Here is an 18,196-nt window from a genome sequence, read left to right as displayed (position 1 = left end):
CAAAATAATTTTCATTCCTCCTCATGAACATTTCTTTTAGTAAAATTACCTGACCAGGTGTGGTTTGAAAAATGCTTGTTCTGGCTGTTCACTGGTTTCTGCTTTCAAGGCGTCTTCCAGTAACTGGGTGATAACTTCACGAGCAGGGCTCTGCTCCTCAGAGCAAACAGGAGTTTTCACTTCTTGAAGCAAGATCAAGTATTTACTTTCTATCTGACAGAGTTTGGCTTCCAAGCTAGTGTACTGCAGGAAACAACATGTAGTATTTAAGGCATGTCTTCAGGAATTCAGTTTGTGCTACATATCTTTTAAAATAAGTTCCTTCTGTTTGTTTATATGTTGCTTAGAAACTTTTAAGTCAAGAACAGTCATGGCTTCCCAAGAAACAGAAGCACATCCTACCAAACCTTAGCTACAGGTATCCTGCCTTAGCTATGGCCACGTGCATGCTTTCTTAGCTCTAGGCAATGGAAAACTTTGTCATTTACATGCAGCTTCTCTGCACTCAAATTCTGCTTTACAGAAACAGACTTCCAAAGTTATGTTTACTGTAACATATTGATCCTTCATGCTCTGATGGGGAAAGCTCTACTTGGTGATGTATCACCAAAATGAAACACGTCAAACACAATCATGTTCTTTCATATGTATTGTGCTTCTGCCAAAATTGAAGATACTGCTACTGTTTTTAGAAATGCACGTGCTTGTTTCCATAAGTTATTAAAATGATGCACTTCTTAACACTGTTTTCAAGACCACCACATTTTTCAAGAATCCACTCAGAAAGCTCAGTCTGTAAATCTTTTTTTTTTTTGATTCTGTTGCTTTAACACATTTGAACTGTTTCACTGCTGTTACACAGTTATGTTTCTGGAGATTTACAACTGACTTTTTGAAAACTGCTTTAGACATCACCAAAATGAGAACATGCTTTGTGAGTCTGACCTTTGCCTGCCATTCTCTCTCTCTTGCTTCTGCATTTCTTCGTAGAGCAGAAAGTTCCAAAATCTCCTTATTTAAAAATTTATTCTGGGTCTTATAACCCTGGAGACTGTCCTGTTGATAAAAGAAAGCAAACTGGATTTTTAATAAAGGTATCTTACAGATAGCAAATGCCTGCCAGAGAAAGCATACCTCGAAACAAAGATCAAGCAGCTACTAATAGGTATACTAATAGCTACCAAAATCATTAGGATCAAATCAGGTGTTATCTTTAGTTTTCACAGAAGTCAAACACACAAGGCTAGATATGAGCATGGAGCCTTGCTCAACAGCAGGCAGCTGGTGACTGTTTGCAGTCAAGAGACAGGAGCAGCCCTGCCATGCTGCCCCATTGGGCAGGAGAACAGCAACATGCACACTGAGCATGCCACGGGGGTCATGGTGCTGCGTGTCAGCCAGAAGCACATGCAGTAGAAGAAATAGGGGCAAACATCCCTTGGGTTTTGGTTACCCTCACCAGCCCTCAGTAAAAGAACAAGTTTGATGTCTGCCTTCACGTAGAAATATAAAATGCTAACAACAAGAATTCCTCAGCTAACCCACGTGGCTCCAGGCTACAAATATTACCTATGAAACTTGTGGCTATGGGATGAGGGACCATCTCAACACTGCGCAGTATCTGAAAGCTCAGCTTCCTCCTGATACCACTGATTTCTACAGTTTCCATTTTGTTTTTTAAAATTTCCCAGGCTCATATACAGGGCATACTCATATCTTTTTATGTACTTTATTGCCTTATATTCCAAATGACTCGGAACTTTAATCTATTTGGAACAGAACATTTACCCAAAGGCAAGTAAGCACATTAAAGCAAAATGAGTAACTTGAGTAACTCCATTAAGAACCTCTGATGCATTCACTGAGGTTGGTTGGAGGAATAAAGTGCACGGGTAACACCATTACCAGTACAGGTTCTTATGTTCTTCTCTTCTCTTTTGCCCTCTTACATACCACATGCTCTTTATTTCCTCCCATTTGATTCTTCTTGATGGTTTTCCTCCATGCTAGTATTTTCCTCTTACCCTTACTTCTTTTCCTGCTCCTTTGGTTCTCTCACTCCTCCTCCACACCAATGATTAATTACCAAAGTATGAGACATTGTACTACAGCTGTACAGATCAGCTCAAAGCATAGAAGTTGCCAGACAACAGTTCAAAGCGTAGATTCCAAGCAGAGAAAGCCTCAGGTGATGAGCATCTTGGAGAAATGCTGAAGTGAACTCCCCAAACCACACAGCAAACTAGCAAGTAGTTTGTATAGGCAGCAGAGATTTCCCTATCCATCAAGACAGAGACATTGCTCTTACTTTTAGCCTGTCCAGTTCCTGTAGTTCCTTATTAACACAAGTGGCCACGGGAGAATTTACTGATCCGCTTGGGGAGGATGAACTGTCCTCACACTCGCTGAGTTGGCGGGACAGTTTCATGATCACTTCATCTTTAGCTTGAATCGTTTCCATCAGCATCCCCAGCTGCTCATTGAGCTCTCCGACTTTACATTTCAGATTCCTTACTTCCTGTTGAAGACTATCTTTTTCCAAATTCAACTTTTCAAGCTGGTTGTTGAGACCCAAAATCTGGTCATCTTTTTGGTGCAACAGCTCTAATTTGTCTTTGGGAACCCCTTCACAAAGACGGCTTGCAAAGTATTTATCATATTGGGAAGATCGCACTGTTTGCTGCAGAAGGCGCACGAGTTCCTGAGAATAAAAACAGCAGCAACAAAACAAAATGAATTGGAAAAAACAAACAAACAAACAGAAAGGTGTAGAATTTATAACAACTCAGAAATTTAATACCAAGCAAGAGAAATCTCTGAGATATTTATGTTCTTGCAGGTTTAACTATAGTACAGATATGGGAAAGATAACTAAAAGCTCGCTTCTCTACCACAGATGATTCAGAGAAGATATGAAGGAGGAAAAGAGCATGTGCTACTTGGCTAAACAGTCTTGGCAGGTTTGTTCAGAAATACCTTCAACAAAACCAAGTAATTAACTCATTTGCCACAAGGGAAAAAAAGGAACCTCTGTGGTCTTCACAAAAAACAGCACTGACACCTTGCAACTTTTTATTGCTGTGTTGCTTTGTTTTTTTTTCTTTTTTAATGTACCCAATATTTCTACCATTTTTGCCTTCCATCCCATCACTAAAATTAAAAGTACAAGCATTGCTGTCCAGGGGAACACTCAGATCCAGGACCATTACAACATTTATTCACTTCCACAAAAGATGCTCACAGATGCACAGGTATACACACAGAAAAGTAGTTATGCTGAAAACCCTGCTTGCATCCTTGTTGGCATGAAATCCTGCTAATTCTTTCAAAAAAAACCAAAAAAACAGTTTTCTGTACACAACATCTGATTATCTGCCAGGATCTTTCTAGAGTCTGAGAAAACTACGCAAATAAAACAAGTTAGTGAACACTGCACAAATGACAGATTTGTTCAGAGATCTAATCTTCAAGGGATGTAAAACTCGCTCCTTATTTAGGGCTTTCAGTAAACAAAGGTTCATTTAGCACCATTATTTTCTAACAACCAGCCAGCTCTTTATGTATTTAGACGGCCATCAAGGGTAAACCAACAATTGCCATCCAGATTCATTTGCATCTGAGCACTTTGTCTGAAAGCTTAATTACCTTCTGGCTCAGAAGATCTTTCTTCAGCTTTTCCAACTCTTCCTGCTGGCTCTGATACTTCAGTTGCAGCTCAGAGACTAGTCTGTTGCCATTACCAGAATACCACTCCGTTGGAGAAGAGTCACTGCTGTTCCGGTTTTTGCTTGATCCAATCATGTCTTTCAAAGGGCGTCTCGTTTTTTGTGGAATGCGGCCAAAATCAAATGGGAAAGCTGAACTAGTCAGTCCTGCACAAAAGAATTCCTTCTAGTTCAGTTCACTTAATTAAAAGGCATTCCTAAGCATTCAAATTTCCTTTAAAAATATGTTCATTGAAATTAGACTCTTAACTACACTGAAATAGCTCAATACAACAGTGTTAAATTGCTTTCCCAGTTGCTTCCTTCAATAGGAAGAATACGTAACTCACTCTCCCAACTCTCTCAGAACAATTTTCACTCAAATATATACTTGTGAAATAAAACATGAACAAAACTTTGCTTCATTACAGAAAATAAAAGGCACTCCCAACTGCAGCAAGCTTAGATAATTATCTGCTTCGAAGTAATCACAGCACATCCTTCTTTTAAGATGCACTCAGTGTAGTTTCGCCTGTTTACAGAACCACACAAGAATTATTAGAGAGAAATGTTTTCTAACAGATGAAACCAATTGGATTTCTTTAAGAGCTGAAGTGCTCCTAGGGAGCTGTACAGACACCCTCACAACAAGACTCCAAACATTGGCAACACGCAAGAACCAGTTGCAATATTCATAAACTACCAGTGCACCTATGCCCCTTTTCACCACTTCATCAGCAGGTCAGTATCATAAACGTGTGTTAGAGTCTAAAAGTCAATCTACTTCAATGTGTGACAGAAATTAGTAACCAAAAGCCCTAACTTATCCCTTCATCCTGCAATTCTGCACCCCAAGTGACAGAAGCAGAGAAGGTAACGTTCAAGGAGCCTGAAACAACAGGAAACAAGTTCTTGTGTGTTCTGTTCTATCTAAATGGCTGGAGACTCCCAAATACGTCATACCAAAGTTACTTTTAAAATACTTCACAGAGCCCTGGATATGATTTGTGAACAAATGACAAGTTTTCACTTATTTTCTGGAGATACAAATATCACAGTGAGTTACATGAAAGGAGGAAAGGCATGAGCTCCTCTCCCTTCCTCACACGTCTACCTTTATTTCCTTCTGCCAAGTGCTTCCTCTTTTCTTCCAGGGCCATGGAGTCCTCCAAATCTTTTGGGGTTGCATCCAGCAGCTCCCACTCTTCACTTGTATAAAATACGCTCCTGCGGTTTTCATTATTTCCTTTTCTCAAAGAGGACATGGAATTCCTGTGAAAAACACAGCAGAAAAAGTGGCAAAGATTTCTCTACTGCGTACTCATTTTAGAAAGTGGTTTTTCAAGACAATCATTGCCGTCAAAACAATGCAAATGATAAATAAGCCCAGAGACATAACCAAAACCAAATAAAGGCTCAAGGAAAACAAAGCACGTCCTATTAAACAGCACCTGCTACCAACTGCTGTACATTTCAAGACAGAAGAATTTTTTTTTACTGTAAGTTAATATTTTGGAAAGGTCTTTTGAATCGTCCTCTGTCCTACCCTTGTTATGGCAGAGAGAAAAAAAGATGAATTAAAGATTTAGAAGCAGCATCTCTTTCACTGATTGGTTATTTCAGCTCAGCCTTTTAGGAAAATGGCCAAGTATTAAACAGACTAGCATGCAATCAAAGTGCATGTATGTTATCGTATCATATTCTGTATTAACATCAAACTCAGGATCATCCAAGGGACCTGCTGCTGTAGCTGCTGATGACAGACTCCTTAGCAGTTATTCCTTCCTGAGGTGGAATGCTGCCAATTCATCTGCAAGGACATTTCAGATTCAACCTCTAAATTCCAAACAGATAATTCTATAAAAGAACAATTTTTTCACAAACAAGATGAGATTCCCCTACCCAGCTTCCCCCACAACGATCATGCTGTCAGAAATGTATGATCCATAGTACTAGCACTGCACAGCAGCATCTTTCTTCAATTACAGAGGATTCCACAGCAATCCACATGAACCAGCCTAGTGTTTTAGATAAAAAGCCAGAAAGAGATATGTTTGGTATCCCCATGTTTGACACACAGCTGTTAGAGTCAGAAGCCCACAGAGATGCTTTCACTTTGCCAGCCCCATTCTCTCTTCCTACTGTGCAAGCTGGAGGCAGAAAGTAAGCTGTACTGCACCTCTGTGATCAGTCTGTGATCCAGTCCCACCTGTGATCAGATGACAAATATCCTGCCAGGCTGAAAATGAAGTCTAGGCTAATCGTTAGGCAGTGCCCGATTCCTACAGTCTGGTGAACTGATTAACTACCAAGTACAAGTCAAAAAATAATACTGAATTATTAGTTATTAATAAAATTATTTTAACAACAAATTTGAAGGGGTGACAGATACCGAGCTAAACAACACCTTTAATTTTCTTCCAGCCTCCTTAGCAAAAAAGATCACAATTTCTGTTAGGGGCAAGGATTCCTTTTCTATTATTTACAGTCAATAGCTCAAATTAGGTGACGATCAACATATCACCCAGGGCACCTTCAATTATAACCAGCTGGCATCTCTCCAGCTATTCTCTGAAGAGTGCTTACAGTGCAAGCCCCCAGCTGCCTGTTCTGCTCTTGGTCAGCTTCTGTATATAGAACATGTCCAAACACCACCTTTGAAAGAAGCTGGAAGAATCACAAGAAACAAGTCATATGACTCCTAGGAAACCTTCAGAAACTGCTGTTACACCCAGGAATAATCACAGCTGAAGCCGAATTTAGTATAGCTCTGGCACAGCACCAAACTGGCACAGCTTCATTGTGTTCTATTAGATTAAAGCTAATTGAATTTACAATAAAAAAACAACACACATTTATGTTCCTGTGCACAGTATGACAAGTATAATCTATTTAAAACTTGAACATATGATCTACTGGTTCTATATTTCTAAATATTTGGTTATAAGTCGTATTTTCTGATTATACAATTTGAGGTTATTACAGTTCAGTGTACTTTCAATTCTGTATTTTACACCAACAAGAGATGCAAGAAAGTGAGAGCTTTAAGATGAAAAAATGCAGAGTTGAATGTTTGTGTATGCCAATTAGTACTTGAAAAAAGATTTTTAAAAAGAAGAAAACAACCATTCAGCTTTAGGTACTGTAAGTATACATACAGCTTAACTCAAAGACACATTGCTCACCTTCTTCCAATTATTAGTTTATTGCTGCTACTTAGGATGTAAATGGTATAGCAATAGCTTCTCAAGCAATCACATCATAAATGCACTCAGGAGAAAGGTAAGTCTGTCAGTAAGACACATAATAGGTACTTAAGTACACCCTCCTAACAATGTAGGAAACTGGCTGTATCAGAGATGCCTCAATTCATTCTCTTACACTGGGGTTAAAACTAGTCCCTATCAGTAGCATACACACATCTTCTGAAGGGGATTGGACAAAACAACAACAACAAAAAAAGAACAGAAGAAACAAACGACGCAGTATGAAAAAGCTTCAGTGGCATTTTCTGACATACTTATTTCCACAGATCTGCATAGACTCCAAACTGTTAGGATCACAGCCATACAGAAAAAGGCCAACGCTTTGATGTTGTGCTAGAACATCTGCTGGGCCACTGCCATGATGAGCAACTCCCTCCAAACAAAGGGCTTCCCAACCCGACATCTGCTGACAGCCTATCTGTTGTGTTAAAAAGAAACAGCACAACACACCGACCAGGCAACACCGAAAAGCTTACCCTGACACTGCCCTTCTAGCTAGACTTCCTCAAAGAACATCTGCAATTCAGAGAAAACAAAATCAAGAAGAAAGTTTCAAAATACCAGACATGCTCTTAAAATTATCCTATCTAGCAGAAATTGCTTCATGGAATTTTCCTGGTATTGTGACCAAACTTAAAGTTCTACCAGGTCAGATAGTGACAGGTCATCTTTACTAGAACTTAAATGGTGGTCTATACAGACACTTAAAAAATAAAAAAAAGTGCACCACTTTATGACCTTTTAGATCTCCATGCTCAACAGGTAAGCTTCAGAAGGGCTTAATTCACAACACTGATAAAGCAAACAGCATTCCTGGGAGCTTAAGAGGACCATGGTCTAGTTACCAAAGCCACAGCTCAGCTTTATGAATTGCTCTGTGATGCTACTGTAATGTCCTTTGAGTAGATGCTGAAGGCTCACCTATGTTGGCAAAGCAAAGTGTAAAAACAATCAAGGAAGTCACAAGCAGGAGAGCTGGAAACCACTAGGACTGCTTTCCTTAGAATAATTAATACTAAAGATTGAACTCTAAAAGAGTGAGAAGGTAAAAATGTGGTTTTGCTGTTGTTCAGAAGGAACCTATCACACTTACGCTCAGGAATTCAAACTACATTCATTTAAAATTGACAGGATTTAAGAAAGAAAACTTCCTCTTTCAGCAACGATCATTCTCCCACATCATCAACTTACTTGAGTTCAGTGCTCCATTGTTTAAGTGAGAAATTGATGGCACTTGGTTGGACTGGCGCAGGCTGGGAAGCTGCTTGCTCCCCTACTAAGTCTGTAGGAGAAGTCTCCACAGCTAGGATATTTCTAGCTCTCTCTGCTGAAGCATTTTGGCTGAGGATACTCAAATCTATTAAAAAGACAAAGAAAAAAATGAAGAAAAAAAAAAAAAAAAAAGGAAAACTTTCAGTAAGTAGCAGAACAGCAGAAATAATACATTACTGAATTACGAGCATAGAATCACTAGGGGTGGGGGGAAGAAACCCAAAACCACGTCACGTCTGCAATGTTTCTTTCCTGAAACAATCAAAATCAATGTAATCTATCACGAGGAGCATTATAAGACATATAAGATGAAATGAATGTAACCTCACTCAAACAGGTAACTAACTTATTTGCCATCTTATCTGCTGGAGGCATTGAGGGCCAGCTTAGATGAGACCCTGGGCAACTTGGTCTAGTTCCTGATCTAGTGGGTGCAAACCAGCCACAGCATGGGATTCAAACTGGATGACCTTCAAGGCGACTTCCAACCCAACTCATTCTCTAAGCCCAGCTCCTCTTCTTGAAAGCCATGTAACACAGCTAACAGTGACAGAACTTGGAACTTGACTAGTCTTCAGTTGTCTTTTAACAAAGTTAATCAGTCAGACACCTACCACTGGTTTATCATAAACAGCAGGTTCTGCTCTATAATCTCAGCTGGTGAAAAACAAAAGTACATTTGAAAAATATCAACTAAGCTCACCAATCACAGCACAAAACGATAGTTGAAACAGGAGTAGAGAAAAGCAACGCTGAAGGAATACATCAATAAAAGTGACCCAGGATTTAAGGATGGAGTTCAACAGCTTAGGTGGGTAAGAAAGCTGTAGAAAGTTCACCTGCTTTCTATACTGTCAAAAACACACAAAGAGCAAGGCAAAAGGAAAAGGAGAAGAAAAAAAAAAGGAGTTACTTCCATTATTTAATATTATTATAGGGAGGGATGCAGCAAGAGCCATCTTCCCAACAAACTCCTGCCTGTGAGGACATGCAGAGCAGTGCCAAGAGGGGAAAAAAAAACCAACCAACCAACAAGCCCCACATACACCACTTAGCAACTGGATTTTGTTTTTAAACCACTGACTGATATTACCCATGTCCATACCTCCTGCAATGAGGGAACATCACACACCTATTTGTGAACGTCTTAACAAGTACTTCAAGAGTAACAGTTGAAAGATGAGAACTCAAGTCACAGCTCACCCTAGCACTTTGATACCTGTGCTTTGGATGTTTACTTAAGATACAAAATGACTAACTAATAACATTGCTACAGGCTCTTCTGCTAAGAAAGACTGCAGACCAGATAATAAATCCAGTACTAGATAACAAAAAATAGACAAAAGGATAGTAAGCAATTTTATTTTTGGACTGAAGACAGACTTCTTCCCATTCAAAATGTTAGTAATGGCACCTGTACTGAAGCACAAGCAAAAGAAACCAACTTGTATGCTCCAGTATGAAGTACTGGATTCAGTGACTGAAGTCACTGAATGCACAATAAAGGTTTTTGTTGTTGCTCTTTGTTTGTTTGTTTTTTAAACAAGACACCTAGATCCATCATCAGCTTGAAATCAGGCCCCTAAGGAGATCCCAAACCTTTATAGTACCTGTTTAAAAAGCAAAAAGAATCATTCAGGGTTTTCCCACTCTCCCCAGAAGAATCCTGACTCTTCAAGAGCTCCATTGATGTTAAAGTCATCATTGAGATCTGTCCTCAAAAATGAGATGCTACAGATGCAGTCCCAAACTAAATATAATGCAGCTTAACTGCCAGCTGTCCTTAAAAGGGATGTGTCTGCTCAGCCCAGGCACCCCCAGACATTTCTTGCAGTGGATTTAATGCACTGGAAAAACCACAAAAAACAACCAACAAACACACACCACCCATCACAGTCCTACAACACATTGCTTAGCTTGCTGATTCAACAAAGCCCAACCAACAGTTTGGAAGAAAGAAAGACATTAGGTCAGTGATCCAAAGTGATGGGTCTTTTTCACTTGGTTTTGCTGGACCCCAAGCAAAGCACGAACGAGGGCACAGCATCTACACAAGCTGTAGAGACATGAGATGTGTTTCACACCACTTGAATGCTGAGGAAAGTAGCAGAAGGAGTGGATTTGGTGTCAAACCGTACTAATGTTTCTGATCCAATGGTCTGCTCCCAGAAGAGGGCACTCCTGTCTCTACTACTCTGACTTCCATCTTCAGCTGCTAAACCTTGCTCCCTCCCCCCCACCAGCTCTGCAAGTCACCTGACTGTATAGTAAACATATTCCATTCAGTAATCCAGCTGGAAACAGAACAGAACGCAGCCCTCCCTCTTGGCTAAGCTTCGACTTGAATCAACTCAGCACAACATCAAACACCACAAACAATGCAAGAAAGTGCCTAGCAGAGTGAGAGGCTTTTGGTAGAACCAGACAGGCTTAAAAGAACAAAGCTGTGTGACCACTTCTGGCAGCAGCAGCAATATGTATATTTTTGCAGCATATGGTTTAACAAGCTGCTAATCAAAGGGGCTGCCACCAGAAAGGTGATCCTTCAAGCAGTGGGCAGCTATTAAATCAGCACAGCTGAACCAAAGGCTGAGCTCCTCAGGCCAGCTGTGCTTGAGCAAGCAGTCACAAGCAACTGCTCTCAAATGAAAGCAGTAAACTGGGTTAGAGGACAACACAGCCACATGGGATCTGACATGGGAGAGCACAGAAGGGAGGGGACAAAGACATCTTAACATTCTTCTGACAATATGAGCAAACTGAAATCGATAAAATATAACATTTGTTGATGAAGTATGTCCGACCTCAAATCAGAATCCAAACCCGAAGGAGCTTTACTAATCTACTTAACTTGGCAAAGAACAGAATTTCTTAATGTGGTCTTATTTATTGGTAACAGAGATAAACAAGCAAGCCTTTTTTTGTAACAATACAGGAATCAAACAATTCGGAAATGTCTCAGCAATGAAGACAAAACACAGAATAATTCATACTACATTTTTTGTGTTTTACACTACTGTGAAATCTGCTTTTAAAGAAACCAAGGGGTTTCAGAAGAGATAAAATCACACATCAAATGGCACTTATGCCAAGTAACTTCCACAGATGCAAAGTTCAACCAGTTACTTAAGAACAAGATATAACAAAGAACTTCCAGAGATGACCCCTCCATCTTTCCTCCACACTGTGTTTATTGCCCATTAGGAGATACCAAACAGAAGCACACATCATTTTCACTCAGATTGTCCACCTACCAGGACTGTCTTTCGCCACAAGACCTTTGGAAAAGTCACTCGGTGTAGGAGAAGTCCGACTGTCCCTTTTGGCTGCATCAAGGTTGTTACAATATTCCCACCTCTTCTGCTGAAGTTCCTGAAGCCAGTAGGTCATATCCTGACGGGTTGCAGCCTACAGCACAGAGAAGCAGAGCACTAATGAGATCAGTCCATCTCTGGTATCTGAATTTGCTAATTCCAAGCACAATACAGAAAGCAACGACCCAGATCTCTCTGCTGGTCTGCAAATTATGATTACCCCAATCAAGGATGATCTAAAGGAAATAATCACTAATGGACTCAACACACGCTGTGAATGTACCCTGACTTCCATGCCAAACCCACCTTCCCTTTTCCTCCAGTTTTAACTCAAACATTAGAGAGCACAGCAGTATGCTATATTTCACACACAAAGCACTGTTCAGACACAACTACAATTCCATGTCACAGAAAGAGCCCCATGCACAGAAAAATTCCTGCCTTCCTTACTTCATTTTCTTTGCTACCAGCAGAAACCAACAACATAAGAAGGTGCTGTGATGCCATCTACTTCCGTAACTAAACCTCTTCATTGTTTTAGTTGATTGTACCATGAGTTAACCATCTTCTATACGGAGGGTGTATTAATAATACACACAGACATTTAATCTACAAGCCTACATTCATTATAATGACATAAGTCAAACATCTTTAAGCTTCAGTCTGAATCATAGCTGCAGGATTCATTTCATAATATGTCAAATCACGGCCTTCGGTATCAGTAAGAGACTAAATGATGGCAGAAGGCATTGCAGGTGGTCCCTCAAGAGTTATTTTTGTTACAAAATATACACTCAACAGCCAATCTAGAACAAACACTTGGCACTGGTAACAGGGCATGTTGAGGAGTACAAAGTTAATGGTGTGAAAAGACACTCACCTGAGCCCTGAGGCCTGTAAGGGACATGCTATAGTGGGGAAACAAATACTGGTGGCAGGTGGATGGCTGGACTGGGTGACCTCGGGGGTCTTCTCCAACCTTGGTGACCCTATGGTCCTAAGCATGCACAGTGCTTAGCTTGCAGCTGGTCTTTCTCCTAACTGCTCCCCAAGTGCCTGTTGGCATTATTAATAAAAAAACCCGCTACCTGTACAAATGACTCTGTTTGCTCTGCAGACAAACTGAATTTCTAGAAGCTTCCTATTTTGTTCATCACAACTGAAGGGGATGCCTACATATGGCAGAGCTGCAAAAGCATGAAGATGCCATTTCCTTTGCGCAGAAATACACTCAGCATTGCACAAAGCACACAAATGGCACAGACTAATCTTCATTGCTGCTCTAAGAACACTTTTGGCCTCGCCAAATGGAAGATCCATTTACCATCATATCTCAACTCAGAGCGGCTAATTTCAAGACAGAGCATTAGTAATACAACAAACAAGAAGCGATGCTCCCCCAGGGCGCTCTCTGCTTCAGCAATCTGCAATATTTGCTTTTAGCAATCATAAAGACAGGTTTTTATTTTATAATTTGGCATTCTGTACCCATACAAATTTTAAGATCTACACATCCCATGGCAAATGGCTCCAAAGCACCATTCAAGCAAGCCGGTCAGAAAACCAAGACTGTCATTCCTGATGGATTCCTGAAGGAGCTGATGCTGCAGACCCTCCCAGCAGATCAAATGCATAACACAACACAGAACATGGGAATCTGAGCAAGTAAGCATCAATAATGCAAACCAAGCAGTGAAATAAACCAGTGACACACAAAGACACTGCAGGTTCCCCTTCCTCAGCTGGTATGACATAGGTGTAACAACTCACACCTGCTCCAAAATGGAAGTCTTGTCTATTTAGTCTTGCCTGCTCATAGGCACCCGGGGAAAAAGTATTTGCCTTAAAGAAGAGAGGGGAAGAGACTAGTTTAAATGTGAGATTTACCAGAAAGTGTCAGAGAATTCATACACTGCAAAGCCAACCCACACAGCCATCACAGGCACCTCTGGAACAACCAGCACAGTAGGACCTACACAGCCTACACACCCAGTCGCTCTCTGCAAGGCATATGTGCTTCCCTTCCACCTCCAGCACCAAAGGATTTCCCCTGGAGGTCTGCCCAGCAGCAAGCGTCCATTTGCAGTACATCTGAGAACCTACGCTTCCTTTAGAAGTGCACACAGGCCTTGTCCAGTTATGTATTACTGTGCTCAAGCTCAAGAAAACCACTGTGTCTTCAAAGAGCTTCCACTAACACAGGATGTAATATGTAGGTGGTTCTCTCTGCTACCACAACATCGCTAATGAGGCAATACAACACACACCTACAATTAGCTTCTGCCCACGACTAGTTCAACGTAATGAGTCCCGCTAACATCCTGCACCGTTACCCTCTTGCTAATGCTGTTTAGTAAAAACAAATTTGTTTTATTGGAGCTGCTGCTTGCTGTTGTTACCCAATTCCCATTTACACCCATCCAGTGCTGGCAGCAAATACATACCCTTAGCTGCTCAGTGATGGCACTGACACACAGGGGTCAGCAGGTACAGTCCTGCAGTGTAAAACAGGACCACAGCGCACCCTGAGTCTCACCCTCCCTGTTTTAAGTCATTTTCCCTAGGATTCCTCATCACAATGCTGCCGCAGCCTGCTTGTCTGACATTCCTCCTCCAAATACATGACCTTCCTTTTCTTTTTTATGGAGATTTCCACTTCCTTTGAACACTGTTGGCTGAGTTTACGCAGGTATCTTAATTATTTACTTTACAAGTTAAAGAATTATACAGAACCCTTCTGTTAAGATGGCCTTTTGTTTCTACAAAACTGCCTTTAAAGATTGCGTTGTTTGAAATTGTATTTTTTTTCCCCAAACATCTCATAGAACACAAGTTTCTCTCTTCCCTTACTCCTAAACAAACAACATGGGAAATCTGCAAACACTCAAAAGCAGCCACTTCACCTGTCAGAGATGGGAACTCTCCCACGCCTGCCCCATTTTCATGGCTTCCCTGAGTATTTGGCTGCTGGTTACCATCAGAGACAGAATGTGCAACCAAGAGCTGCACGGATCAGCCATGGCAAAGAACCTTCACTTGTACTCAGCTACTGCATGGCTCTTCAACAAGACAGAGCCGCAGCAGGCCAGTGACATTTTAAGGGAGGCGTCTTTTGCAGGAAGAAAGCCACCATAAATGCAATATCAGGGAGGATCTGTATCTGCAAGATGACACCTATTTTGACAGAGAGACATTCTCACAACAGAACAGATCCCGAAACAATGTAAAGAGCATTCATGTCTTAGAGATGTACAAAGCCTCAGACTTACAAAGTTGTCATTTGAACTGGAATTGTCATCTGAACTGGGGCCTGACAAGGAACGCCATTGCCAACCCACAGGTAGCAGCAGAAGATAAGGTAACTCAAGAGAGACAGAAATGATGGAAAATGGTTATCATTTACTTAAAACCTTCCCCCCCACATTGTGTGAAGGATGCTACAGGACCTGCCTTCTTCCAATGCACACGTAACACGAACAAAAATTATCTGGAGGAATCTACTGCACAGTACCATCCCCTACCTGGACCACACATGCCAATATGACAGACTTGGAGCAAGAGCCTGAAGAAATGTCAATAAGCAGATGTTCCACTTTGAGAAAACATTTGCCACAATCCTTTTCTGAATGTAGAAATGTTGAAAGAAGAATCACCATCAAATATGAGCATTTCTTTAGGACTTACTAACCCTGCTGTGTGCAAACAGCAGGTGTTGAGCCAGATAAGCTCTCTGGAAAGCAGCCCAATTTTAGCTAAAGCACTGAAACCACTAACGGGAGAAGTCACAAGTCTGACCAGCTCTGGAAACAAAGCTCTTTTATCTCTTGAATTAGTCTATCATTGCCTCCAACTCACCCTTCTCCACACAGAAGTCAACCATGTCAGCAGACACAGAGCATCACTACAGGTCAGTGCTTCATTGCCTCAGGAGCAAATGAACAGTGCCATAAGCCACGACAGACACTACTTTAAAAATGAACTTAGAAACAACTCACTTCAATTGCTGTGAAGGCTGCAGTACTAGATTTTTTTTTCTTGGTCAGATGCTATCAAACTGAGGAACAAACCACAAGCATATCACACTGTCCTCAGTTCCCACTAAATTACAAAGCCTGAGCAATCCAGATGACGAAATCATTACATTAACAAAAAAATGAGGCATTATGAAGAAATAATGCATTCCTGAACAGCACCATCACTGCAATCTGGAATTCCAGTTGCTTATTTCTTACTGCTCTTCTCAGCTGAGAAGACTGAATGAGAAAGACCAGATCATGAGATCTGGAAATTCTGAACAAGCAGCAAATTGAGGAAAATAAGGCATGTGAGTTAGAGGGTGAAGGCAACATTTCATTTGATTTTCTTCCTCGTGCTCTGTGTGCAATGTTTTCTTCATAAATGAAACCACATTTCTTTTCAGCAGGGACTGGAACAGACAGCGGTTTGGTTTCCCTATCCTGAATTCATTCCTATTTCTACCTAATTTAGCTACGATGTATTTTTATAGGCCTTCAAGATCTACCACATTGGGTAGAAGAAAATTAATTCCAGCCCCAAAAGCCTTAACCCCTGGTGAACCACACAACTGCCAAAGACCAGTTGGTTCCTAACATCTCTCATGTTTTTCACTTACTCCCTATCTATTATGTAAGTGCTTATGATGTGATACCATTCTAAAAGGCAACCACTTGGCTACTTTAAGGCAAGTGTTGAAACAATATAAGGGGTAGAAGGTGCAAAATTACTTCTGCATGTTGCAGAACCAACCTTGGCTTTTCTCAGTTTCCATAAGGGAAACGCAGAGAGCTCCAACTCATATCAGTTCTTTCCCAAAGAGTACAGCAAGAAACAACTAAGGAAAGGAAGGGCAGAGTAACGTCATGGCCTAAAAGGTACCAAGAGAAACACTAAAAAGGAAACCTCCTGTTGCTTACACTTGTGCATGGCAGCTGAGGCCAATGTGAGCCCTGTGCCTGGGGCTGCTGCAGCAGCACTGTTTGACACACGAGTTGCTCATGGCACTATGTGCTTTCTTGGAGGTTTCTACAGCAAAATAAATAACAGAAATCACTCAATAGTAGCTAATGAACAAAGCAACCCCTACGTTAACTCTGCCGTTTTAACTTCTACAAGATGAATGCTGAGTGCTAAGGTAGGTTCACAGAAAGTGATGAGAACTTTTAAGGCTATAGGAAAAAAAAAAAAAAGTTGTTTTTACAAGTGATCACAAGCAGAACTGCTGACTGCATCGATCTGCTTTAACCAGATATACTCATGATGATTACCACATTAGTTTTCCAGCTGGATAACTTATTTAATCTTTACCAAAGTATGTCAATGATTCCTAACTTTGATAAACGCTTACATTTTGGAAAAAAAAAAAAGCACGCAATCACATTGTGCAGCATCAGCATTTGTGATCTCTGTCCGTATCTCTGCTGTTTCTCTGCTCTGTGTGTGTGTGTGTGTCTGAGCAACAACGAGAGGCGTCAGCCAGCCCGCTGTTTAGTCTGCAGCCCGCGGGATGCACGCGATAACGGCTAGGCTATCAGGAAACGATCCTCCTTCCTCCTCCTTCCTCCCAAAGCAGAGATGAAGGCTATTGCCACGCACCAGCTGCTCAAAACAAGCGGTGGGCTCCAGCCTGCACTCACAGGGATTGCACTCCAGCCCAGGCAGCAGGGCAGGGCAGGGCAGGGCCCTTCCGTGCAGGACAGCACTTGGGAAAAGGCTCGGTAAGGAAAAGATGACACAAAGGCTCGGGGCTGCCCGGCACCGCGCATCGCCAAGTATCTGTTTACCCCGGAAACCAGCGGCCGAAAGCAGCGCGGGAAGCCCCGTGCGGAGCCGGGAGGCGCGGCTCCGAGCCGTTCCGAGCAGAGCCGGGAGCCCCGGCCCCTCCGAGCGCCGCGGTGCCCGCTCGGGGCCGCCCGGCCCGGCCTACCTTCAGCACGGCCACGGCGCCGCCGGGCCCGCGCACCTCGAAGGCGGCCGCCTCGTCACCCGCGGCGGCGGCGGCGGCGGCCTCGGGCTGGTGGTAGCCGAAGCAGGCGGAGGCGATGTCGATGTGCCCGAGGGGCAGCGCCTCCTGCGGCCCCTTGAAGTAGTAGAGGTAGCAGCGGCGCGGGTCGAAGACGAACCAGCGACTGCGGAAGCCGCGCAGCGGGCCCTTCCCCGACAGCTTCTGCAGGTAGCCGCACAGCTTGGGGGCTCCCGGCCCGGCCCGCTCCCCCGCCGGGCCCTCGTCCCCCTCCGAGCCCGCCGCCGGCATCGCCTCTCCCCGCCGCCGCCGCGCTGGGAGCGGCCGGGCCGCGCCGCCTGACGGGACTCGTAGTGCTCGCAGTGCCCGCCCAGACCGCGGCTGCGGGCGGAGCGGAAGGGCCGGGGCCGCCCGAGCCGCGCTGCCGCCTGGCCGGGGCTGCGGCGCGGGGCGCGGGGCTCGGCCCTGGGACGGGAAAGCAGTGCTGACCCTGCCGCCGCGCCGCGCCCCGCCACCGCTTTGGCCGCTGTCTGCCTCTTATGTATCGCGACCGGGCTCGGTGGTTGTGTGACCGCACTAAGAAGTATTTGCCACAGCGCGGTTTCGCCCACAGTCAGCTCCAGCCCTTCTCTGGCTTTGCGTGGGGAGTGCTCTCACACA

General features: G+C 42.8%; 1 protein-coding gene across 1 annotated transcript in view; it reads right to left on the bottom strand.

Moving 5' to 3' along the window:
- The window catches only part of TBC1D2B (TBC1 domain family member 2B), a 29,643-nt gene extending 11,816 nt beyond the window's left edge, over positions 1 to 17,827 (bottom strand). Inside the window, exons 1-8 of the mRNA XM_042876122.1 lie at positions 17,501 to 17,827; positions 11,497 to 11,650; positions 8,162 to 8,327; positions 4,819 to 4,976; positions 3,646 to 3,872; positions 2,309 to 2,701; positions 946 to 1,056; positions 50 to 243 (exon numbers count right to left, since the gene is read on the bottom strand). Coding sequence (XP_042732056.1) covers positions 50 to 243; positions 946 to 1,056; positions 2,309 to 2,701; positions 3,646 to 3,872; positions 4,819 to 4,976; positions 8,162 to 8,327; positions 11,497 to 11,650; positions 17,501 to 17,827 — 1,730 coding nt within the window. The remainder of the gene's footprint in view (positions 1 to 49; positions 244 to 945; positions 1,057 to 2,308; positions 2,702 to 3,645; positions 3,873 to 4,818; positions 4,977 to 8,161; positions 8,328 to 11,496; positions 11,651 to 17,500) is intronic.
- Positions 17,828 to 18,196: the final 369 nt, after the last annotated feature.

The sequence above is a fragment of the Lagopus leucura genome, unplaced genomic scaffold (assembly GCF_019238085.1).
Source record: "Lagopus leucura isolate 7727_CA_CO unplaced genomic scaffold, USGS_WTPT01 Super-Scaffold_100015, whole genome shotgun sequence".
Taxonomy (NCBI): Eukaryota; Metazoa; Chordata; class Aves; order Galliformes; family Phasianidae; genus Lagopus; species Lagopus leucura.
The sequence above is the reverse complement of the archived record's forward strand: the minus strand, read 5'-3'. Positions and strand labels throughout refer to the sequence as shown.